This window comes from Bos indicus x Bos taurus, chromosome 24 (assembly GCF_003369695.1).
Source record: "Bos indicus x Bos taurus breed Angus x Brahman F1 hybrid chromosome 24, Bos_hybrid_MaternalHap_v2.0, whole genome shotgun sequence".
Classification (NCBI taxonomy): Eukaryota; Metazoa; Chordata; class Mammalia; order Artiodactyla; family Bovidae; genus Bos; species Bos indicus x Bos taurus.
The window spans coordinates 42307050-42324252 of NC_040099.1; the positions used below are offsets into that span (position 1 = coordinate 42307050).

The following is a 17203-nucleotide window of genomic DNA, read 5'->3' on the forward strand; positions in this document are numbered from 1 at the left end:
GGCTGAGGGCTGGGTGAGGGGAGTCAGTCGGGGGGCTGATGGAGAAGCAAGTGGATGTGAACTCAGAACTGGATCAGCAGATTCTCAAGTGAGATGAGGTGTGAGAAGTCAGTGGTGCTCTTGTCTAAACCATGGCACAGACATGAATGCCTCTTACATGGAAGGACTCCTCTCTCCCTGGGGGATGGGGGGAATATGGGTTTCCTCTCCCTCTGTCACAGAGACAGATGCTCAGAGGACCACTGGGTGCCATATGTCCACTCGGCATCTGCTGGCAGATGAAGGTCTCTCCCCAGCGAATGGCACCCACTTCCAGTAATGCTCAGTTTTGTCTGACTCTTTGTGACCCATGGACTGTAGACCCCGGTCCATGGGATTTCCCAGGCAAGAATACTGGAGTGGGTTGCCGTTTCCTCCTCCTCTTCCTGACCCATGGATCAATCCCATATCTCCTGCGTCTCCTGCATTGCAGGTGGATTCTTTCCCACTGAGCCATCAGGGAAGCCCTAATGCCCATCCACCAGTTTGTAAGCTAACAGTAATTTTGAGAACCACTGGCCTTTGGGATGTCAGCTTCACAGCTTGATTTAGCTACACACGGCTCAAACCAGATTTACCATACCTACTAGGTTTATATATAAATAATAGACACAAGCAGGTTAAAGGCCAAGACTGGTGAGAGGAACGTCCCAATGTCACCAAGACTAGGATCTGGCTAAAGGTGATGAGTGGACGGATTCTCTGGCCAGCCCACTGACCGCAGCTGTGAGGTGTGGGGCCAGACCCCTGTGATGACCTCCCCTGCTTAATGTGCTCACAGTATCCCTCCATGTTTCCGGAGCTGTGAGGTGAGGGGTTGGGCCCCTGTGATGCCCCCCTCTTGCGGCTCCGGGCTCACTGGGTGTCTGCCCCGCTTTCCCGCAGCTGTGAGGTGCGGTCGGGCCCCGAGTTCATCACCAGGTCCTACCGATTCTACCACAACAACACGTTCAAGGCCTACCAGTTCTACTATGGCGGCAACCGCTGCACCAGCCCCACCTACACGTTGGTGGTCCGCGGCAAGATCCGCCTGCGCCAGGCCTCCTGGATCATCCGCGGCGGCACCGAGGCCGACTACCAGCTGCACCGCGTGCAGGTCGTGTGCCACTCAGAAGCGGTGGCCGAGCGTCTGGGGCAGCTGGTCAACCACACGTGCCCCGGCTTCGTGCCTGCCGGGGGCGCCTGGGTGCAGGACGTGCCCTACGACCTGTGGCAGGAGGAGGGCGGGCGCGAGTGCACCCGGGCCGTGAACTTCGCCATGCACGAGCTGCAGCTGGTGCGCGTGGAGAAGCAGCACCTGCCGCACAGCCTGGACCGCCTAGTGGAGGAGCTCTTCCTCGGGGACGTGCACACCGACACCGCCCAGAGGATGTTCTACCGGCCGTCCAGTTATCAGCCGCCGCTGCAGAACGCCAAGGTAAGGCGCCGGGCTGGATGTGGGGGGCGGAGCTAGGGCTCTCCGCAACACCGACGGGCTGGGCGGGGCCAGTTATCAGCTGCTGCTGCAGAAGGCCAAGGTACCCCGCTGGCCCTGGATGTGGGGGGGGGGGGGTGGGAGTGGGGGGCTGCATCATGGGGGGACTGGGGGTTCCAGCTACCAGCCACCCCAGAAGAACACCAAGGAACCCTGACGCCCCACTGTGCCCCAGATGTCGGGGGTGACTCTGTCACAGAGGGACCACTGGGGGTGATGGGATGGGAGGGCCACAGGCCAGGGGACAGGGACCTGGGTCAGGGCACCTGGGGGCTCACCTCCAGCTCTGTGATGGGGCCTGGTTTTCCCATCTGATGAGGGTGATGGGCCTGGGTTGGTGGCTCAGAAGGGCCTTGGTGGCCATCCTTGAAAATTTCTAAGTTTTCTTTCTGTCCTGACCCTCTGGGAGCTTCTTCTATGAGTCCAAGAGGAAAGCTTGCAGGAAATGGAGAGGGGTTATGATCTTAGCACCTGGAAAGACAGAGGGGCAGCCAGGTGGGGATCCCCTGGCCCTGGAGGTGGGCGTGGGGGTGAGGGCTGTGGACCCTTAGAGCCTCCTGCTCTGTCTCCACAACAACCCTGTGAGGCCTCAAACGACCACCCTCTTAGCACAAGAGCGAGCAGCTGAGGTGTGAGGGGTGGTCTCCTGCCCAGGGTCACTGGTTAGTGACTTTCAGAGTCAGAGCTTGAACCCAGATCTTTCCCGAGACTCCACCCTCTCCCGGTTGGACTGAGACCTAAGTCACTGTGACGCTGGGGAGGATGTGATGGGGACAATGAAAATCTTGAATTCTGACCCCCTAATTACACTTGGATTCACCAGGCACTTCCTTCCCGCAGGCTTGGAGTCTGTGTCTGCAGTAACAGGATGGTTTCCGCCACAGCATCTGGGGAGGCAGGCAGGGGGCCTGGGATGTTGGGGGGAGGGCCAGAGAACCCCTCCCCCCCCCACCCCCCCGCATCAGACCAGCTTTTCTGGAATCCTCTTTAGAACAGCAGCTCTCCAATCCAGGGCTTGTCTGACTTTTGCTTGGTGGTTTATTTGTTGGATTTTTATTTTTCTGTCTTTTTAAATTTATTTTTAACTGGGGGAGAATTGGGCTTCCCTGGTGGCTCAGCTGGTAAAGAATCCACCTGCAATGCAGGAGACCTGGGTTCGATCCCTGGATTGGGAAGATCCCCTGGAGAAGGAATGGCTACCCACTCCAGTATTCTGGCCTGGAGAATTCCATGGACTATATAGTCCATGGGGTCTCCAAGAGTCGGACACGACTGAGTAACTTTCATTTTCTTGCTTTATAATGTTGTGTTGGTTTCTCATCCGGTTTGTTCTCTACCCTCTGAGGGCGCTTATGGCTGGTGAGGGTACCGCATGGTATTGCCCCCCACCAGACCGCAGTTGTTTTCTTTCTGTGACTGCAAGCTTGTGCCATGAAAGTTGGGAAAGTCACCTTTGTGACGACTGTGGGACATCTGCTAGGAGGCCAGCCTGGAGACACTGCTTCCTCTGGGTGCGTGTCTCAGGGATATCCCCTCCTCGGGCTCCAAGCAGACCCAGGTCAGGTCTGTGTGCTGTGCCCTGCAAGTTCCTGGGCTATCTGGAGCAAAGATGGGACAGGGTCATGGGGGAGAGGGCAGCCCACCTGCCCCTAGGACCCCAGGCACCCTCACAGAAAGAGGGCAGGCATGGGCTCTGCTTGCTCCGCAGCTGATGGAGGGGCCCCAGGCCTGGCTCCTGGCAAGTGAAAGGATGTCGCAGGACCTCTGCAGGTGGCTGCCACGTCCAGACACTGTGGCTCCTCTCCAGACTTCTGGTGTCGAGACACTGTGGGAAGGGGGTTTGCAGACGTGCACTTGGCATCCTCTGAGCCCAGTCAAGCTGACATTCACATTGTCTCTGGGAGTGAGTGAGTGTGTCACTGGCGAGGATGGCCTGCAGCTCGTCCGGAAACTCCGCGGGAGCCAGAGTCCCAACCCGGCCTGGCTGAGCCTATTAGAGGATCGCCTGGGAGCAGAGCCTTTATTCCTGCTTATGGTCCAGCGAGGATGCTAGTGAGCAGGATGGTCAGGGGCCAGGAAGGAGAGGGAGGCCAGACGGAGGCCCCCTTCCCGGGAGAGGCCGCAGATAGCCTGGACCTGACCTGGGGCTGTGTGTGCACATCATGGGGTCCAGGCCCTGCTTCCTCACCTGAGGATGCTCACACGGGCTCTTTGATCTCTTGCACTCTCCTTACACCTGGAAAAGCAGGGAATGCCTGCACCCAGCTCTCTCTTCCCACCTCTGTCTCTGCCACTTCTCAATGCTCTGCGGCTCTTAAAACAAAGTTAAAGGGTAAATCCTTGCTCCTGAGCTGGTGGCTCCAGAGAGGCACCCCCATTCCTGTGCCCACTGGGCTGACTTCCCTCACCAAGCCCTGCCGTCTTTGGGAGAGCCAGGTTCACACCCCAGCTCCTGGAGCACACACATCTCGGAAGTGAGTCATGACATATCAGCATGGGTGGCAGCTATGAGGCTGATCTTCTTAGGATTTTCATTAAAAAGTCAAGGCTTTGATTTCTGACAACGTTGGACCTTGGAGATGGAGCCAGTCCCAGGGTCCAGGCCTCCCGGGGTCACCAGCTGCAGGCTTGACAGTGTTTTTCTGACCTCTGGAACTAAATCTTTTCTGTAAAAGAAGCAGAATTGATGGGGTTGACATGCAGAGCACCATCAGGCATTGGGAGAGGTTGCCCACCCGGCCTGCAGCAAGGAGCCCTCGGGGCAGGTGGCTCCTGCAGGGAGGGTGTCCAAGGAGGGCTGCCCAGCGATGACGAGGCTGTAAGGTGGCTCCTCCTGTTTTCTCTTCCCTTCTCTGCGGGGAATGTTTCCCCAGATGCTTAAGAAGTAAACTTTAAACCCCAGGCCACAATCCCTCTCCTTGTTAAAGAATCGCTAAGGGTGGAGAAAGCCTTGGACCATAGAAACTACCCAGGACACACTGTCGAGTTTTGTTGTTTGTTTTGTTTCAAAGGAAGGTATTGAACAGTGTGAAGAGTGTGATAGCATGTGTAAAACTAGCAACAGAAGAAGAAGGTAGGCTGACCAGGGACCTGGTGTTTCTGCAATGTCGGAACAAGGAGGAGGGGACAGTACGGCCAGGGACAGATGTTTGTCACCGGGAACGTTTCTGTACCTTTGTGCTGAGATCTTACGCTATCCAAATTTGTTACCACACTCAAATTCCAAAAAGGCAGGACTCCGAGGCTCGGAGGAGCGCGGTGGCCACAGATGAAGTGGTGGTGGGGCTGGGCGGACGCGGGCCGGTGTCCAGGGCCTGGGCTGTGTTCTCTGCGGAGGCTGGCCCGGCCCCGTGGCTCGGGGAGCTGAAAAGGCCCGTTCTTCTCCTGTTGTCCCTGGCGTGTGCGTCTGGGCCCGCCGCTAGCGAGTGGTCAGGAAGTGTTGCTATCCCTCCCCAGGCGGGCCGGGAGAGCAGGTCAATGGGCTTGGCCTCCAGGGCCTCTCCAGGGCCCTAGGTACTGCCTGCCCACTGGCTCCCGCAGGCCCGCCCTCCCACTGCCTGGGAAAGGAGGGGCTGGGGGTGCTTCCGGACAGACCACAGGCCCCGCCGCCCCCCATCTGAACCCTTCACCTCCTCTAATCACCAGTCCTTAGAGACCTGGCTGAAAATTAGCTTAAATGCTAAATTGAGTTTAAAACCACTCGTTTCAGCCCCTCTGGAAACGGGACACCGTGTAAAAATAGAAAATTTAAATCAGCTTGTTTTTCTTAGCTTTATACAACTTTGCTGTGAGGTTCAGAGCCCTCAGCAAATACGCGATGTTTGAAGAGACTCAGGTGAGCCTCCTGGGAGGATTCTTCCGGATGAAGTTGGCTACTTTTCATTAAAAAGAAAAACAGGACCCCCTAAAGTAACCCTGAAAGAAGAGGCTCGGCCTGAGTCGAGTTCAGCTTCAGGGCACGTTCCCCTCTGCCTGGATTCCTGTGCTGCGGAGGGTTAGCCAGGCGCCTTCTTTCCTCGGCAGAATCAAAAGTGATTAGAGCAAAGATTGCCGGGGTCGCTGGAAACACCAGGGCCTCAGGATCAAGCTTGCGAGCAAACGGAATTGGGCTTTTTCCAAAACCCTAGGCCGGTGAGGCCACAGCATCGTAAATCAGAGAGGTGTCTGCAAACCAGACCACTCTCCCCAGCCACGTGCCTGAGGTATTTGTCCTGGAATGTGATGTCGGGGCTGCCTGGCAAGGAAGAAGCCCTGCCCCGTGTTTTGGGGCTGCCTGAGCCCTGGGAGGAAGCAGGGGTTCCCATGTGCTTTCTGTCCTGCATTCTCTGCAGACCTCTGGGCTTGAACAGCCATTTGTCTGGAGGGAGCTTGTCTTTCCAAGGCTCTTCAGGGCATGTGAGAAATACAGGTTTACAGTGACATCTGTGACATCCCAGGGACCTTGGACCAGTGGCCATGGACAGCAGGTGTTCTGCCCAGCTCCGGGAGGCGGGTCTGTGGCAGGAAGGGTCTCTCCTTAGGCCTGTGGTTGGCGTGACTCTTGGTGGGGTGTGAGTGAGTGTCACAGGTGCACTGGTAGAAGGATCCAAAAGCTCACAGAGGAATCCAAGTCCCTGCTCTTTTCTGCCACTGCAGGGAAAGGAGAGGGGTTTGTGGAGGTGATGGGAGTTGGAAGAGGTGGTCGAGGACGGGGGATTCAAGGAGTCAAGACTGAGACAGTGTCAGAAGCCAGCTTACCTTCAGGATGCTGCTGTAAAGAACCGTGACCCTGCCCCTGGGGCTGGGTGCTGCCCAGCAGTGATGGGATCAGCTGATGGGCTCTGGACTCTGGAGGGCTTGCTCAGGTGGACACCCCGGGGCCAAGAAATGTGTTATCACACAACGGCCACTCCTCATGGCTGCTGGCCTCCGCTGTGTCTGTAGAAACTTGTTTTCTGTTTTTTTTTTTTTTTTCTTCTTGATTCCTGAGTGCAAGATTGCTTTATTCAGGGAGTCAGCAGACCAGGAAGTTGTTGTTGTCAGGGACCATGCATGCGGTAAGCATTTCATCCCTTAAAAGGTCAGGATGCCGGGAGGATGGCGTGAGCTCCTGGGTGCAGGAAGTCAACTGTTGGGAAGTCCAGGGGGAGTCCTGGCATTTGGGGTGTTGGCCAAGCTGCGGGGAGAGGACAGGGCAGAGGTCAGATGTGGGGTCTACTGCCTTCATGGCAAACTCGACTGTGAAGATGAGTTGCCTTCAGCTCTTTAAATGCTCTAGGACACAACCAAGTAAACGTTAATTCAGAGTTCCCTCTGAAACCTCCCCTACAGTCATCTGTATTGAAGAGCCAGCCTTCTTCTCAAGGATCTTTCTATCCGGCTGTTGCGTCTGGGCGCAGTGTGTCTGCAACGGCAAGCTGGAGGCAGGATTTTCTCTTGTGTGATTTATAGGAAAGGTCTTTGGGAGCTCACAGCTCAGACTCTAAACCTCCTAGGAAACCTTTTCTAGGAAATGCAGTGTTGTTCCCCAGGGGACACACCCAATGCCCCATCCTACCTCCAGGATGCAGTGTTCCCTCGACTCTGCTCCGGAAGCATCAGGCAGCCACACACAGGACTGAGAAGCGGCCGAGCCTCTCTTGCCCTCTCCCATTGTCCTTCCAGCTGGGCCCCTCCGTGGTGCCTGCATCACAGCTACGGGGTTGCCGGGCAGCATCTTTGTGCGGCTGAGTCCTCTTCCCTCAGCACCCGTGTCAGCTCCTGGCCGGCAGTAACCAGGCTGAGCGGGGTCTGAGCGCTGCTCCGGTCTGGCCAGACAGACTGCCAGCCTCCAGGGGTGGGGAGTGGGGCCTAAGGCTTCAGTTATAGACACCCAACCCATTTCTTGCTGCAGGTCACTCCTCATGTTGAAACGCTCTTCCCCCTTAGTCATCGTAAAAGCCTGCTATTTAAGTAAAGCATCTGAGGGACTTCCCTGATAGTCCAATGGTTAAGAATCCACCTTGCAATGCAGGGGACACATGTTTGATCCCTGGTTGGGGAACTAAGATTGTACACGCCACAGAGCAGCTAAGCCTGCCTGCCGCAACTAGAGAGTCCTGTGCTGCAAGGAAGGATCCCAAGTACCGTGACTAAGACCCGACCCAGCCAAATAAATAAATATTTTTTAAAAAAGAAAAGCATCTTGGAAAAGAGAAATTTCACACCTGGGGCAGTATCTCAGCCTTAATTTCTGCTTCCCCACGGTTGTTCCTATAGGTCTTTTGAGTTTTATTCAAGCCAAAGTGAAAGTGAAAGTCGCTCAGTCATGTCCAACTCTTAGCAATCCCATGGACTTCCCACCCAGCTTCTCTTGTCCATGAAATTCTCCAGGCAAGAATACTGGAGTGGGTTGCCACTCCCTTTTTCAGGGGATCTTCCCGACCCAGAGATTGAACTTTGAACCTGGGTCTCCTGCATTGCAGGCAGATTCTTTACCATCTGAGCCACCGGGGAAGTCCAATATTCAAGCCAAGGATGGTGGTAATTAACAGCACAAATCAGAACTTTTAAAAAAATCCTGTCCACAAGACAGAAAGTTGTTCTCTTTATCCAACCATGACTGAAACTGTCCCCTTGTTGACAGTGTCCATCGAGAGGCCAGAAATCCCACACTCATTTGTGACATTTGGTTTCTTAATACCAACTGAAAGAGTTGTTTAAAATAGTGACTAGTCAACTCAACAACAATAACAATAAAAGAAACCCAATTAAAAAATGAGTAAAGGGAGTTCCCTGGTAGTCCAGTGGTTAGGATTTCAGGCTTCCACTGCCAGGGCACAGGTTCAGTCCCTGGCTGGGGAGCTGAGATTCCACACCATGTGGCACAGCCACAAAAGATGTACAAGTTAGCCCATAAGCGCATGAAAGATGCTCAGCATTTCTAACCCTTAGGGAAATGCTGATCGGAACTGCAGTGGGTTACCACCTTCACACCTGTTAGGATGGCTGTTACCAAGAAAGGAGAAAGTAGCAATTGGTGAGGATATAGAAAAAGGGGACCTTTGTGAGAATGTACGGTGTGCAGCTGCTGTGGAAAACAGTATGGCAAGTCCTCAAAACGTTAAGCACAGAGTTGTTGTTGTTCAGTCGCTCAGTCGTGTCCGACTCTGTGACCCAATGACTGTAGCCCACCAGACTCCTCAGTCCATGGGATTATACAGGCAAGGATACTGGGGTGGGTTTCAATGTCCTCCTCCAGAGGATCTTCCTGGCCCAGGGATCAAACCTGTGCCTCCTGCAGTGGCAGGCAGATTCTTTACCACTGAGCAACCAGGGAAGCCCAAAGACAGAATTACAATCCAGCAATTCCATGTATTGACCCTAAAGAACTGAAAGCAAGGTCTGAGGTATATTGGACAGCCATGTTCACAGAATCGTTCACTGTAGGGAACAAGTGAAAGCAGAGCAGATGTCCGCCAGCGGCTGATGGCTAAACCACATGCGCACGCACACAGTGGAGTACCACTCAGCCTTAGGAAGGAGATTCTGACACAGGCTGACATGTGAACGAACCTTGAGGACGTTGTGTTAAATAAGCCAGTTACAAGAAGGACTGTATGATCCCACATATATGAGGGACCTCAAGTTGTCATATTCTTAGAGACAGTAGGATGCTGGTTGTCAGGGGCTCAAATGAGGGGGGACAGAGTTTCAGTTTGGGAAGATAAAGAAGTTCTGGAGACGGCTGGTGGTGATTATTGGACCACTATGTGAATGCACTTTAATGGAAAGTTTTATGTATATTTTACCATTACAGGGGCTTCCCAGGTGGCACTAGTGGTAAAGAACCTGCCTGCCAATGAAGGAGACATAAGAGACATGGGTTTAATCCCTGTCTTTGGAAGATACCCTGGAGGAGGGCATGGAAACCCACTCCAGTATTCTTGCCTGGAGAATCCCATGGACAGAGGAGCCTGGCGGGCTACAGTCCATGGGGTCTCACAGAGTCAGACACGACTGAAGCGACTTAGGATGCATGAAGTCAAGTAACTAGTTTACAAATTTGGCAAGATCAATACCCAAGGGCCAGCTTCCTCCCACTCCCTCCCAGCTGATGGATGACAAGCTTCTCCAAAACTACCCAGCCTGCCTGTCTCCGCTGCCAACCAGAAATGGTTCAGTCGGGACCCTCACTCACATGAAGGGACTAGAGTTCAGCAGGTCTTCATCTCAGAGTTTAGGACCCCTGCCCTGTCATTCTTAAAGAAAAACACCAGACACCACCGTGCTGGGCATGGACCAGCCTGGGCCCCACAGTAGTGCCCCCTCCTCTGAGCTGGTTCCTTTTCTGAAGAGCAGTTGATCCCTGGTGTCATCGGAGCAGCTCTTCTAAGAACTAAGACCCCTTGTTGCTGCCCCATCCGCCCAGTCGAAGAATTCTGGGCACTTCCTGAATGATATTGGTGTTTGAGGAAACAAACAGATCTTTTCAGGGACTGAGGCTCGTGTCTTCCTAGATTGGCCAGAAATGAAGTGGTCACAAGTGATGTTTTTAAATTCCCAGATAGCAAACCGAGTGGTGGAAGCAGGAGCAAGCAAGTGGAGGCTGGGTCAGCCTGTCGGGACCTGCAGTGCATGTGGGCTGTGTAGGATCTGGCTGGTAGGCAGGAGTGGGGGAGCAGTCAGCAGGCTGCCAGCTGGCGAGCTCCCAGGGGAGTAGCCAAACTGTCGCTCCTTGTGTGTGTTTTGGAAGCAGCCTGGTGTGTGCTCTCAGAGGGCTCTCTCTCTTTCCAGGGTGTCTCCTGCACCACCTGGCATGGTTGCTAATAGGCACCAGCATCAGAATGTTTGTGAAATCTCAGAGACTTGAGTCTGAGTACTGGGCTGGTTTCACTCAGATATTGTTGACTCGGGTGGGGAAGCAGGGACAGCAGGTATAGTTTGATCAAGGTGCTGCTCACAATAACACTAGCCATTAAGGGGCTAACTTCCTGGATGCGGGAGCTCATACAGTGTTACAGGCATTATATTAGCTTTCCATCCCAGACTTTGCATATCAGAACCCCCTTTTGGGGTAAAAAATACTTGAAACCTTTACTTCCTAGAAATTTACAAGAAAATACATCATGGCAAAATTACTGAATTCAGTGATGCTTTCTTTCAACTAAATTTATCTTTTTCATCCTATCATGCAGCACATACAGCAGAAGTGCTGTTTGTTTGGTCTTCCTACCAAGTACCATGCACGCACAGACCCAACTTGCTGAAACTTCTCTATGTAGCAATTCTCAGAGTACAGAGTGGGACCTGCCTTAATCTGTGCTCATTTCCTACAGCATTTATGCAGGTATAACAGTGCTCATTTTATGCATGGGGACGTTGACATGGAGAGATTGGTAACTTTCCTACAGTCCCCAGCTGCAGTTGCTGGCCCTTGGATCTCCTGCCATGGCTGGAATCATCATTTTTTGTGCAAAGAAGCCCTCGTGTGCTGTGTGCATGTGTCCTTCCAGTCCGTGTCCTCGTGGTGGCTTGCAGACAGCCCCCTGCTGACCACGGGCTGTAGGGCACTTTCTTGTGTATCTCAGAGATCTGGGCAGGAAACCACAGGTGCACAAACACATGGGGCCTGGGACAGAGGAGCCTCTGTGCTGCCTATTGCATCTCCTCCTCAAGCCCCAAACAAACCTCCTCTCCCGAAAACAGTGCCTGGCTCCACTGATGAGCACAAGGTCTGTCAGTGGGCGTCACACTGTCCCAGAAGGAGAGCGTCGAGGGGGCGACTGGAATGCCCTGGTCCCCTCCTTTGCCCGCCCGCTCTCAGGGGCAGCCCCTCTCAGAGTCAGTGCGAGGGATGGAAAGGCCTGGAGGTTGGATTTCTGCCCAGAGAACAAGTGCCTGCCTGCCGAGTGACCACCTGTCAGTCCTGCCCGCAGGCTAGGAGCTGTGCCTGGTGGGCCCCAGGCAGGGGCAGAGCCAGGGCCACCCTCCCACCACAGAGCAGTTACATGGGCGTGGGCTTCTAGCGTGGCCGGCACCTGGCAGCCCGGGTGGCAGGGAGAGGGGCAGAGAGGATGCCTATTTGGGGAGGCAGCCCTGGCCACAGGCCTCCTGTGCCTTGGGTCCTGCAGCCGGCAGTGGCTATCTGTCTGGTCACGGAGCTGCCCTCCCAACTCCCAGACCTCAGCTTTTTCTATGAACCCCAAGCCTTGCTCCAGGCAGACACCATCCACATGGCTGACAGTCTTGGGGCCCCTACTCAGAGGGGGTTTTCTCAGCTGCAGCCCTAGACAGCCCTCGTGAAGAATCCAGGTTGATGCCCCAAGGCAGGCCCAGGCAAAGAGGCACTCCCCACAGACAACTGGCTGCTCTCACACTAATTACATGGCTTAAAGCCATAAAGCAGAAATCACAAAGAGCTGGCACACTGTCCAGACCTCGGGCCAGTGGATACAGGTGGGTACAGGAGTGCCCACATCCTCCCTGGCCTCTGCTCTTGCCTCCTTGAGGCCAAGCCCTCATGCCCTCTTTCTTGGAGACCCCTACCCTCATGACACAGCGCCCCGAGTCACCCACGGTAACTGAAGTGCTTTTTTCCTTTTGAGCGTGTGTGCATCCTAAGTCTTTTCAGTCATGTCTGACTCTTTGCAACCCCATGGATTATAGCCTGCCAGGTTCCTCTGTTCATGGGATTCTCCAGGCAGGAATACTGGAGTGGGTTGCCATTCCCTTCTTCAGATCTTCCCCACCTAGGGATTGAACCTGCGTCTCTTATGTCTCCTGCATTTGCAGGTGGATTCTTTACTACTAGCACCACCTCGGAGGCCCTTTTTCCTTCTAGTGTCTCATAATTATTTTCAGTGGAAAAATCTAACTGTGGTAAAATATAGGTAACAAAGTGCACCATCTTAGCCACGTCTAGGCATCCAGTTCGGTGATGTCAAGGACATTCGGTTTGTTGTATAACCTTCCTCTTCATCCATCCCAGCCCCCAGTTACTTCCGTTCTGCTTTTGGTCTCCATGGATTTGTCCACTTGAGGTCCCTCTATGTGGGATCGTACGGGGGTTTGTCCTCTGTGACCGGCTCATTTCACTGGGTATAATGTCCTCCAGGTTTGTCCATGTAACAACCTGCATGTGTCAGAATCCCCTTCCTTTTTCAAGGCTGAATCCGATTCCTTTGTATGTCTGGACCACATTTTCTTTATTCAGCCACTGATACACAATGTTGCTTCCGCCTTTGGATTATTGTGAATCGTGCTGATGTGAATATGGGTGAACAGATTCCTCTTTGAGGCCCTGACTTCAGTTCTTTAGGGTATAAACCAGAAGCAGGGTGCCAGGTCCTAAGTGAATTCTTTTCCGAAGCAATTACATCATTTTACATTCCCACCAGCAGTGCACTGGGGTTCCGGTTTCTCTACGTCCTCACCAAGACTCTCATTTTCCGCTAGTCTTGATAGTGCATGCTAAGTCGCTTCAGCCCTGACCCTATGGACTGTAGCCCAGCATCCTCCTCTGTCCATGGGATTCTCCAGGCAAGAATACTGGACTGGGTTGCCATGCCTTCCTCCAGGGTATATTCCCCACCTAAGAATCGAACCTGGGTCTCTCATGTCTCCTGCATTGCAGGTGGGGTTCTTTACCGCTGAGTCACTGGGGAAGCCGGGTCTTGATAGTACCCATCCTAATTGGGCAAGGTGGTACCAGCCTTTCTTTTTGACATCAAGTGTCCAGGACAGGTGGTATGGAATAAGATGTAACAGGATTTTCAAAGGGCCTTCAGATCACAGCTGAAATACTTAGGCCTGGCTCTACCATCAGCCCACACAAGCGTGCACTGGTGAGAACAGGCGGGCACACACGCCCCCAGGCACCCTCGGGTACCCTGGTTACAGGGTACGGGGCCCCGGGGGAGGCAAAGGCTGTGCGTTTGCACTGCCCTCTTGGACACCATCTCTTCCCACCTTGTGTCTGGGCTGCAGAACCACGACCATGCCTGCGTCGCCTGCCGCATCATCCACCGCTCAGATGAGCACCGGCCGCCCCTGCTGCCCCCCAAGGCGGACCTAACTGTGGGGCTGCACGGCGAGTGGGTGAGCCAGCGCTGCGAGGTGCGGCCCGAGGTCCTCTTCCTGACGCGCCACTTCATCTTCCACGACAACAACCATAGCTGGGAGGGGCACTACTATCACTACTCGGACCCCGTGTGCAAGCACCCCACCTTCACCCTCTACGCTAGGGGTCGCTACAGCCGTGGCGTGCACTCCGCCAGGGTCCTGGGCGGCACAGAGTTCGTGTTCAAAGGTAGGGCCCGCCCCGCCCCGGAGCTGATGTCATGGGGGCGGTCTGGGGGCGTGCCTGGAGGCGGAGCCAGGGCACAGGGCATCTTCTCTGCAGGGATGCTGGGGAGGAGACCTCCAGCCTCCAGGGCATCATTCACTGCGGCCCCTGGGCTGTGGTCAGTGGCGCCTCTGGTGCCCCAATGTTTCCCCGTCTGGCCCTGGAGAAGATGCCACCCACTGGCAGGTGGGAGGTCGGAGGCCTGCAGGCAGGTGAAGGGTGACACCGCCAGGCCGCTGTCAGCCAGGGGGTCCTATGGGCTCTGTTTCTAGACTTGTGTGAGCTTGTGCATCTTTTTAGGCAGGCGTCCACCCTGTCATGGACAAATAAGACAGTGGTGTGACCCCTCCCATGACAGCATCCCAGGGTTCAGTCCATTTATTATGAAGTGTATCTGACAATGCAGATAAGCCCCCCGGGGCACCTGAGCCCTATAGGGAGGAAGCTAGGCTCCAGGGAGAATGGGCCTTCCATGGTGGTAGCCCAGAGAACAACCCTCTGGGTCTAAGACCCCCCACAGCTCTTGTGTGTACACAGAATATGGCCCCTGAGAGGGGCTTGAAGTTGGTTGGGGTTTCCCTTTAATGGATTTAAGCATATTTTTCTTGCTTGCCACCTAATTAACCTTAGTCGCCCAATTCACAGGCCAGTATTAATTTGCATGACTGCTCGCTCATATAGGTGTGTGACACCAAAACTACTTAAAAACCTCAAAATCTATTCGTAAAAACAAATTCCAGTTTTTGTTGACGATGGTGTCCATCCCAATGAGTGGGGTCCCCAGAGACCACTCCGCGGGGACAGTCTGGCTTCCTAGGACAGGCTGGGTCAGCCGCTCTGTGGGCTCAGCATGGACAGCGGATGGGCTGGACCTCCCCTGGTGGTCCCTGCAGGGTGCCGGGGGTGGCCACTGGTCACGTCCACACGTGATACTCTTTCCATCTGAGAGTCCCTCCTGTGGGCCATGGTCTGCGGGGTGGGCTGACAGCAGGGGCCTGGGGCGTGGTGCCACCAGCAGCCGCGCGTCAGGGAGCCATCTTGTCTCCTTGGCAGTGAACCACATGAAGGTCACCCCCATGGACGCGGCCACGGCTTCGCTCCTCAACGTCTTCAGCGGGAACGAGTGTGGGGCCGAGGGCTCCTGGCAGGTGGGCGTCCAGCAGGATGTGACCCACACCAATGGCTGCGTGGCCCTGGGCATCAGGCTGCCTCACACAGAGTACGAGATCTTCAAGATGGAGCGGGACACACGCGGCCGCTACCTGCTGTTCAACGGCCAGAGACCCAGCGACGGCTCCAGCCCGGACCGGCCCGAGAAGAGAGCCACGTCCTACCAGATGCCCCTGGTGCAGTGCGCCTCGTCGGCGCCCAGGCCTGAGGACTTCTCCGAGGACCCCGGGGGGCATGGGCACCGCAGCCGGGCCCCCGGGAGCAGCCCAGGTCCCCTGCTGCTGGCCGGGCTCACCGGCCTCTGGACTCTGTCACCCTGGCTCGGCCTCGGCTAGAAGTGCCAAGGGTGTGGTTTTTTTTTTTCTCACACCAGGATGCCTTACAATTTACAGACTTTCTTTATAAAAGAAGAGACACTTCTTCCTCAGATGCACTTGAGCAGCTGAGAATGGTGCTCCTACCCGCCCGCCACCCCCACCCCCCCAACCCGCCCAGCCTGAGTCATGAGCTGTTTGAAGAGTCAGCTTTGAACTCCATCCAGTCGGGTCCCGGGCCTGGGCGTCCTCACCATATAATTGCACTTTAAGACCGCAGAGGGTTTCGGGCGAGCGTGTTGGCAGAGGCAGCAGGGCAAGAGCTCCACCATCTTCTCTTCTTCCTTTCCATCATTGTGCGTTTTGGGGTGGAGCTCTGGCTTCAGCTTTTCCTGCTGCTTCTCTGTGGCTGCTTCCTGCTCCTGTGAACCTGCTTTGCTCTCTGAGTTCCCAGCAAGGGATGCAGAGCAGAGTTGGTTGGGACTGTGATCCAGACATTTTTTTTTTTACATAAAGAAGAGACAGGGAGCAGGAAAAGACATGGGTGTAAGGGAACAACCGTGCCAGCCTTTCCGCAGAAAGAGAACGAATCCACACTTTCAGATGTTGATAAGTATCTGTAATTAAAGTTTCAGAGTCATTTAAACAATGGTCATTTTAGCTTGTTGGGAAAGGAGGTGCTGGTCTGTGCTGGTCCCCGGTTGGCTACCAGATGCTCATCACTCTTACTGCCCAGGCACGGGGTGGGGCGGTGCGGATCAGCACCCTTCCCACTGCAGACGGACAGGAGCCACGGTTCAGGGAGAATGACCCGAGTGACGCGGTGCCTGTTTGGTCTGGCCTCTCTGGGGGACCTTGTCCTGGCTCACGTGGCGCCTGGAGCTTTACTCTGTCATCTCTGCTGCTTCAAAGACTAAGACTCAGAGACCACATGTGGGCGCCATGGCCCTGGCTGTCCAGAGGAGGCAGTGGGGGCGTCCTAGCCGGGTCCCCAGAGACCATTCACCCTGCTCAGGGTTCAGGCCGGGCTGACCCAGCTCTGTCACTGCAGAGAGTCTCAGGGCATCGTCGACAGAGTCTGTGAGGGTGCACAAGTTGCTGTGGCTTATTAGGAAATATGCCCTCTGAACACCGAAGGTGGTGGCCAGGAGAGACCCATGGAGGGAAGCGTGAGTCACCGAGAGAAAGCCTGGACATAACTAGAGCCTGGCATGCAAACCATGATTGAGGTCAAGAGTGCAAACCATGACTGAGGTCAAGAGTCCCACCTGTACTTAAGAGCTGCCTTTATGAGACGCTGTGGTGATAAGTTATAAGGGGACATGGGGGACCACAGTGCTGTGTCTTTAGGTGATATTTTACATTGCGGTTGAGGGGGCTTATTCCAATGAAAGTACTAACTTAATGTCTGCCCAGTTTAATAAACAGAGATGTCAGAGATAGTCCCACAATATACATTTTACCTGTGGATCTATTTAATTAACACTAATGCTGTCTTTAAAGGATATAATAAAATTATGTAAAAAAACAAAACAAAACAATGTTCACTACAGAATACCTCTGTGATTTACCATAAAAATGTTGGCTTTATAGTCACTCAGCTGGGCTCAGCTGTTCATACTTAAAAGTACACTCCATGTGTGTATACACACACACATATATACATACCCATATATATGCACATATACCCCAATACACAGGTTTTAATGTGTATATAGTGTGTGATATGTATGTGTCTTAGGGACAAGATGACATTCATGTGGTCTTGTCACTTTCTGACCCACTACAAATCATAACAGAGAATGACCAGTATAATTTATTCACAAATTATCATCAGTTGGATTTGTGCCTGTCACTCACCATCTCACCCACATACTTCACGTCCTAAAACTAAGCTGCCCG

The 17203-nt window shown here is 54.2% G+C and overlaps 1 protein-coding gene across 2 annotated transcripts in view; it reads left to right on the forward strand.

Moving 5' to 3' along the window:
* APCDD1 (APC down-regulated 1) overlaps window positions 1-16839 on the forward strand; it is a 33398-nt gene extending 16559 nt beyond the window's left edge. For both annotated transcript variants that reach the window (XM_027526398.1, XM_027526397.1), the window contains exons 3-5: window positions 925-1456; window positions 13460-13781; window positions 14871-16839. In XM_027526398.1, the coding sequence (XP_027382199.1) occupies window positions 925-1456; window positions 13460-13781; window positions 14871-15322 (1306 nt within the window). In that variant the 3' untranslated portion in view covers window positions 15323-16839. The remainder of the gene's footprint in view (window positions 1-924; window positions 1457-13459; window positions 13782-14870) is intronic.
* Window positions 16840-17203: the final 364 nt, after the last annotated feature.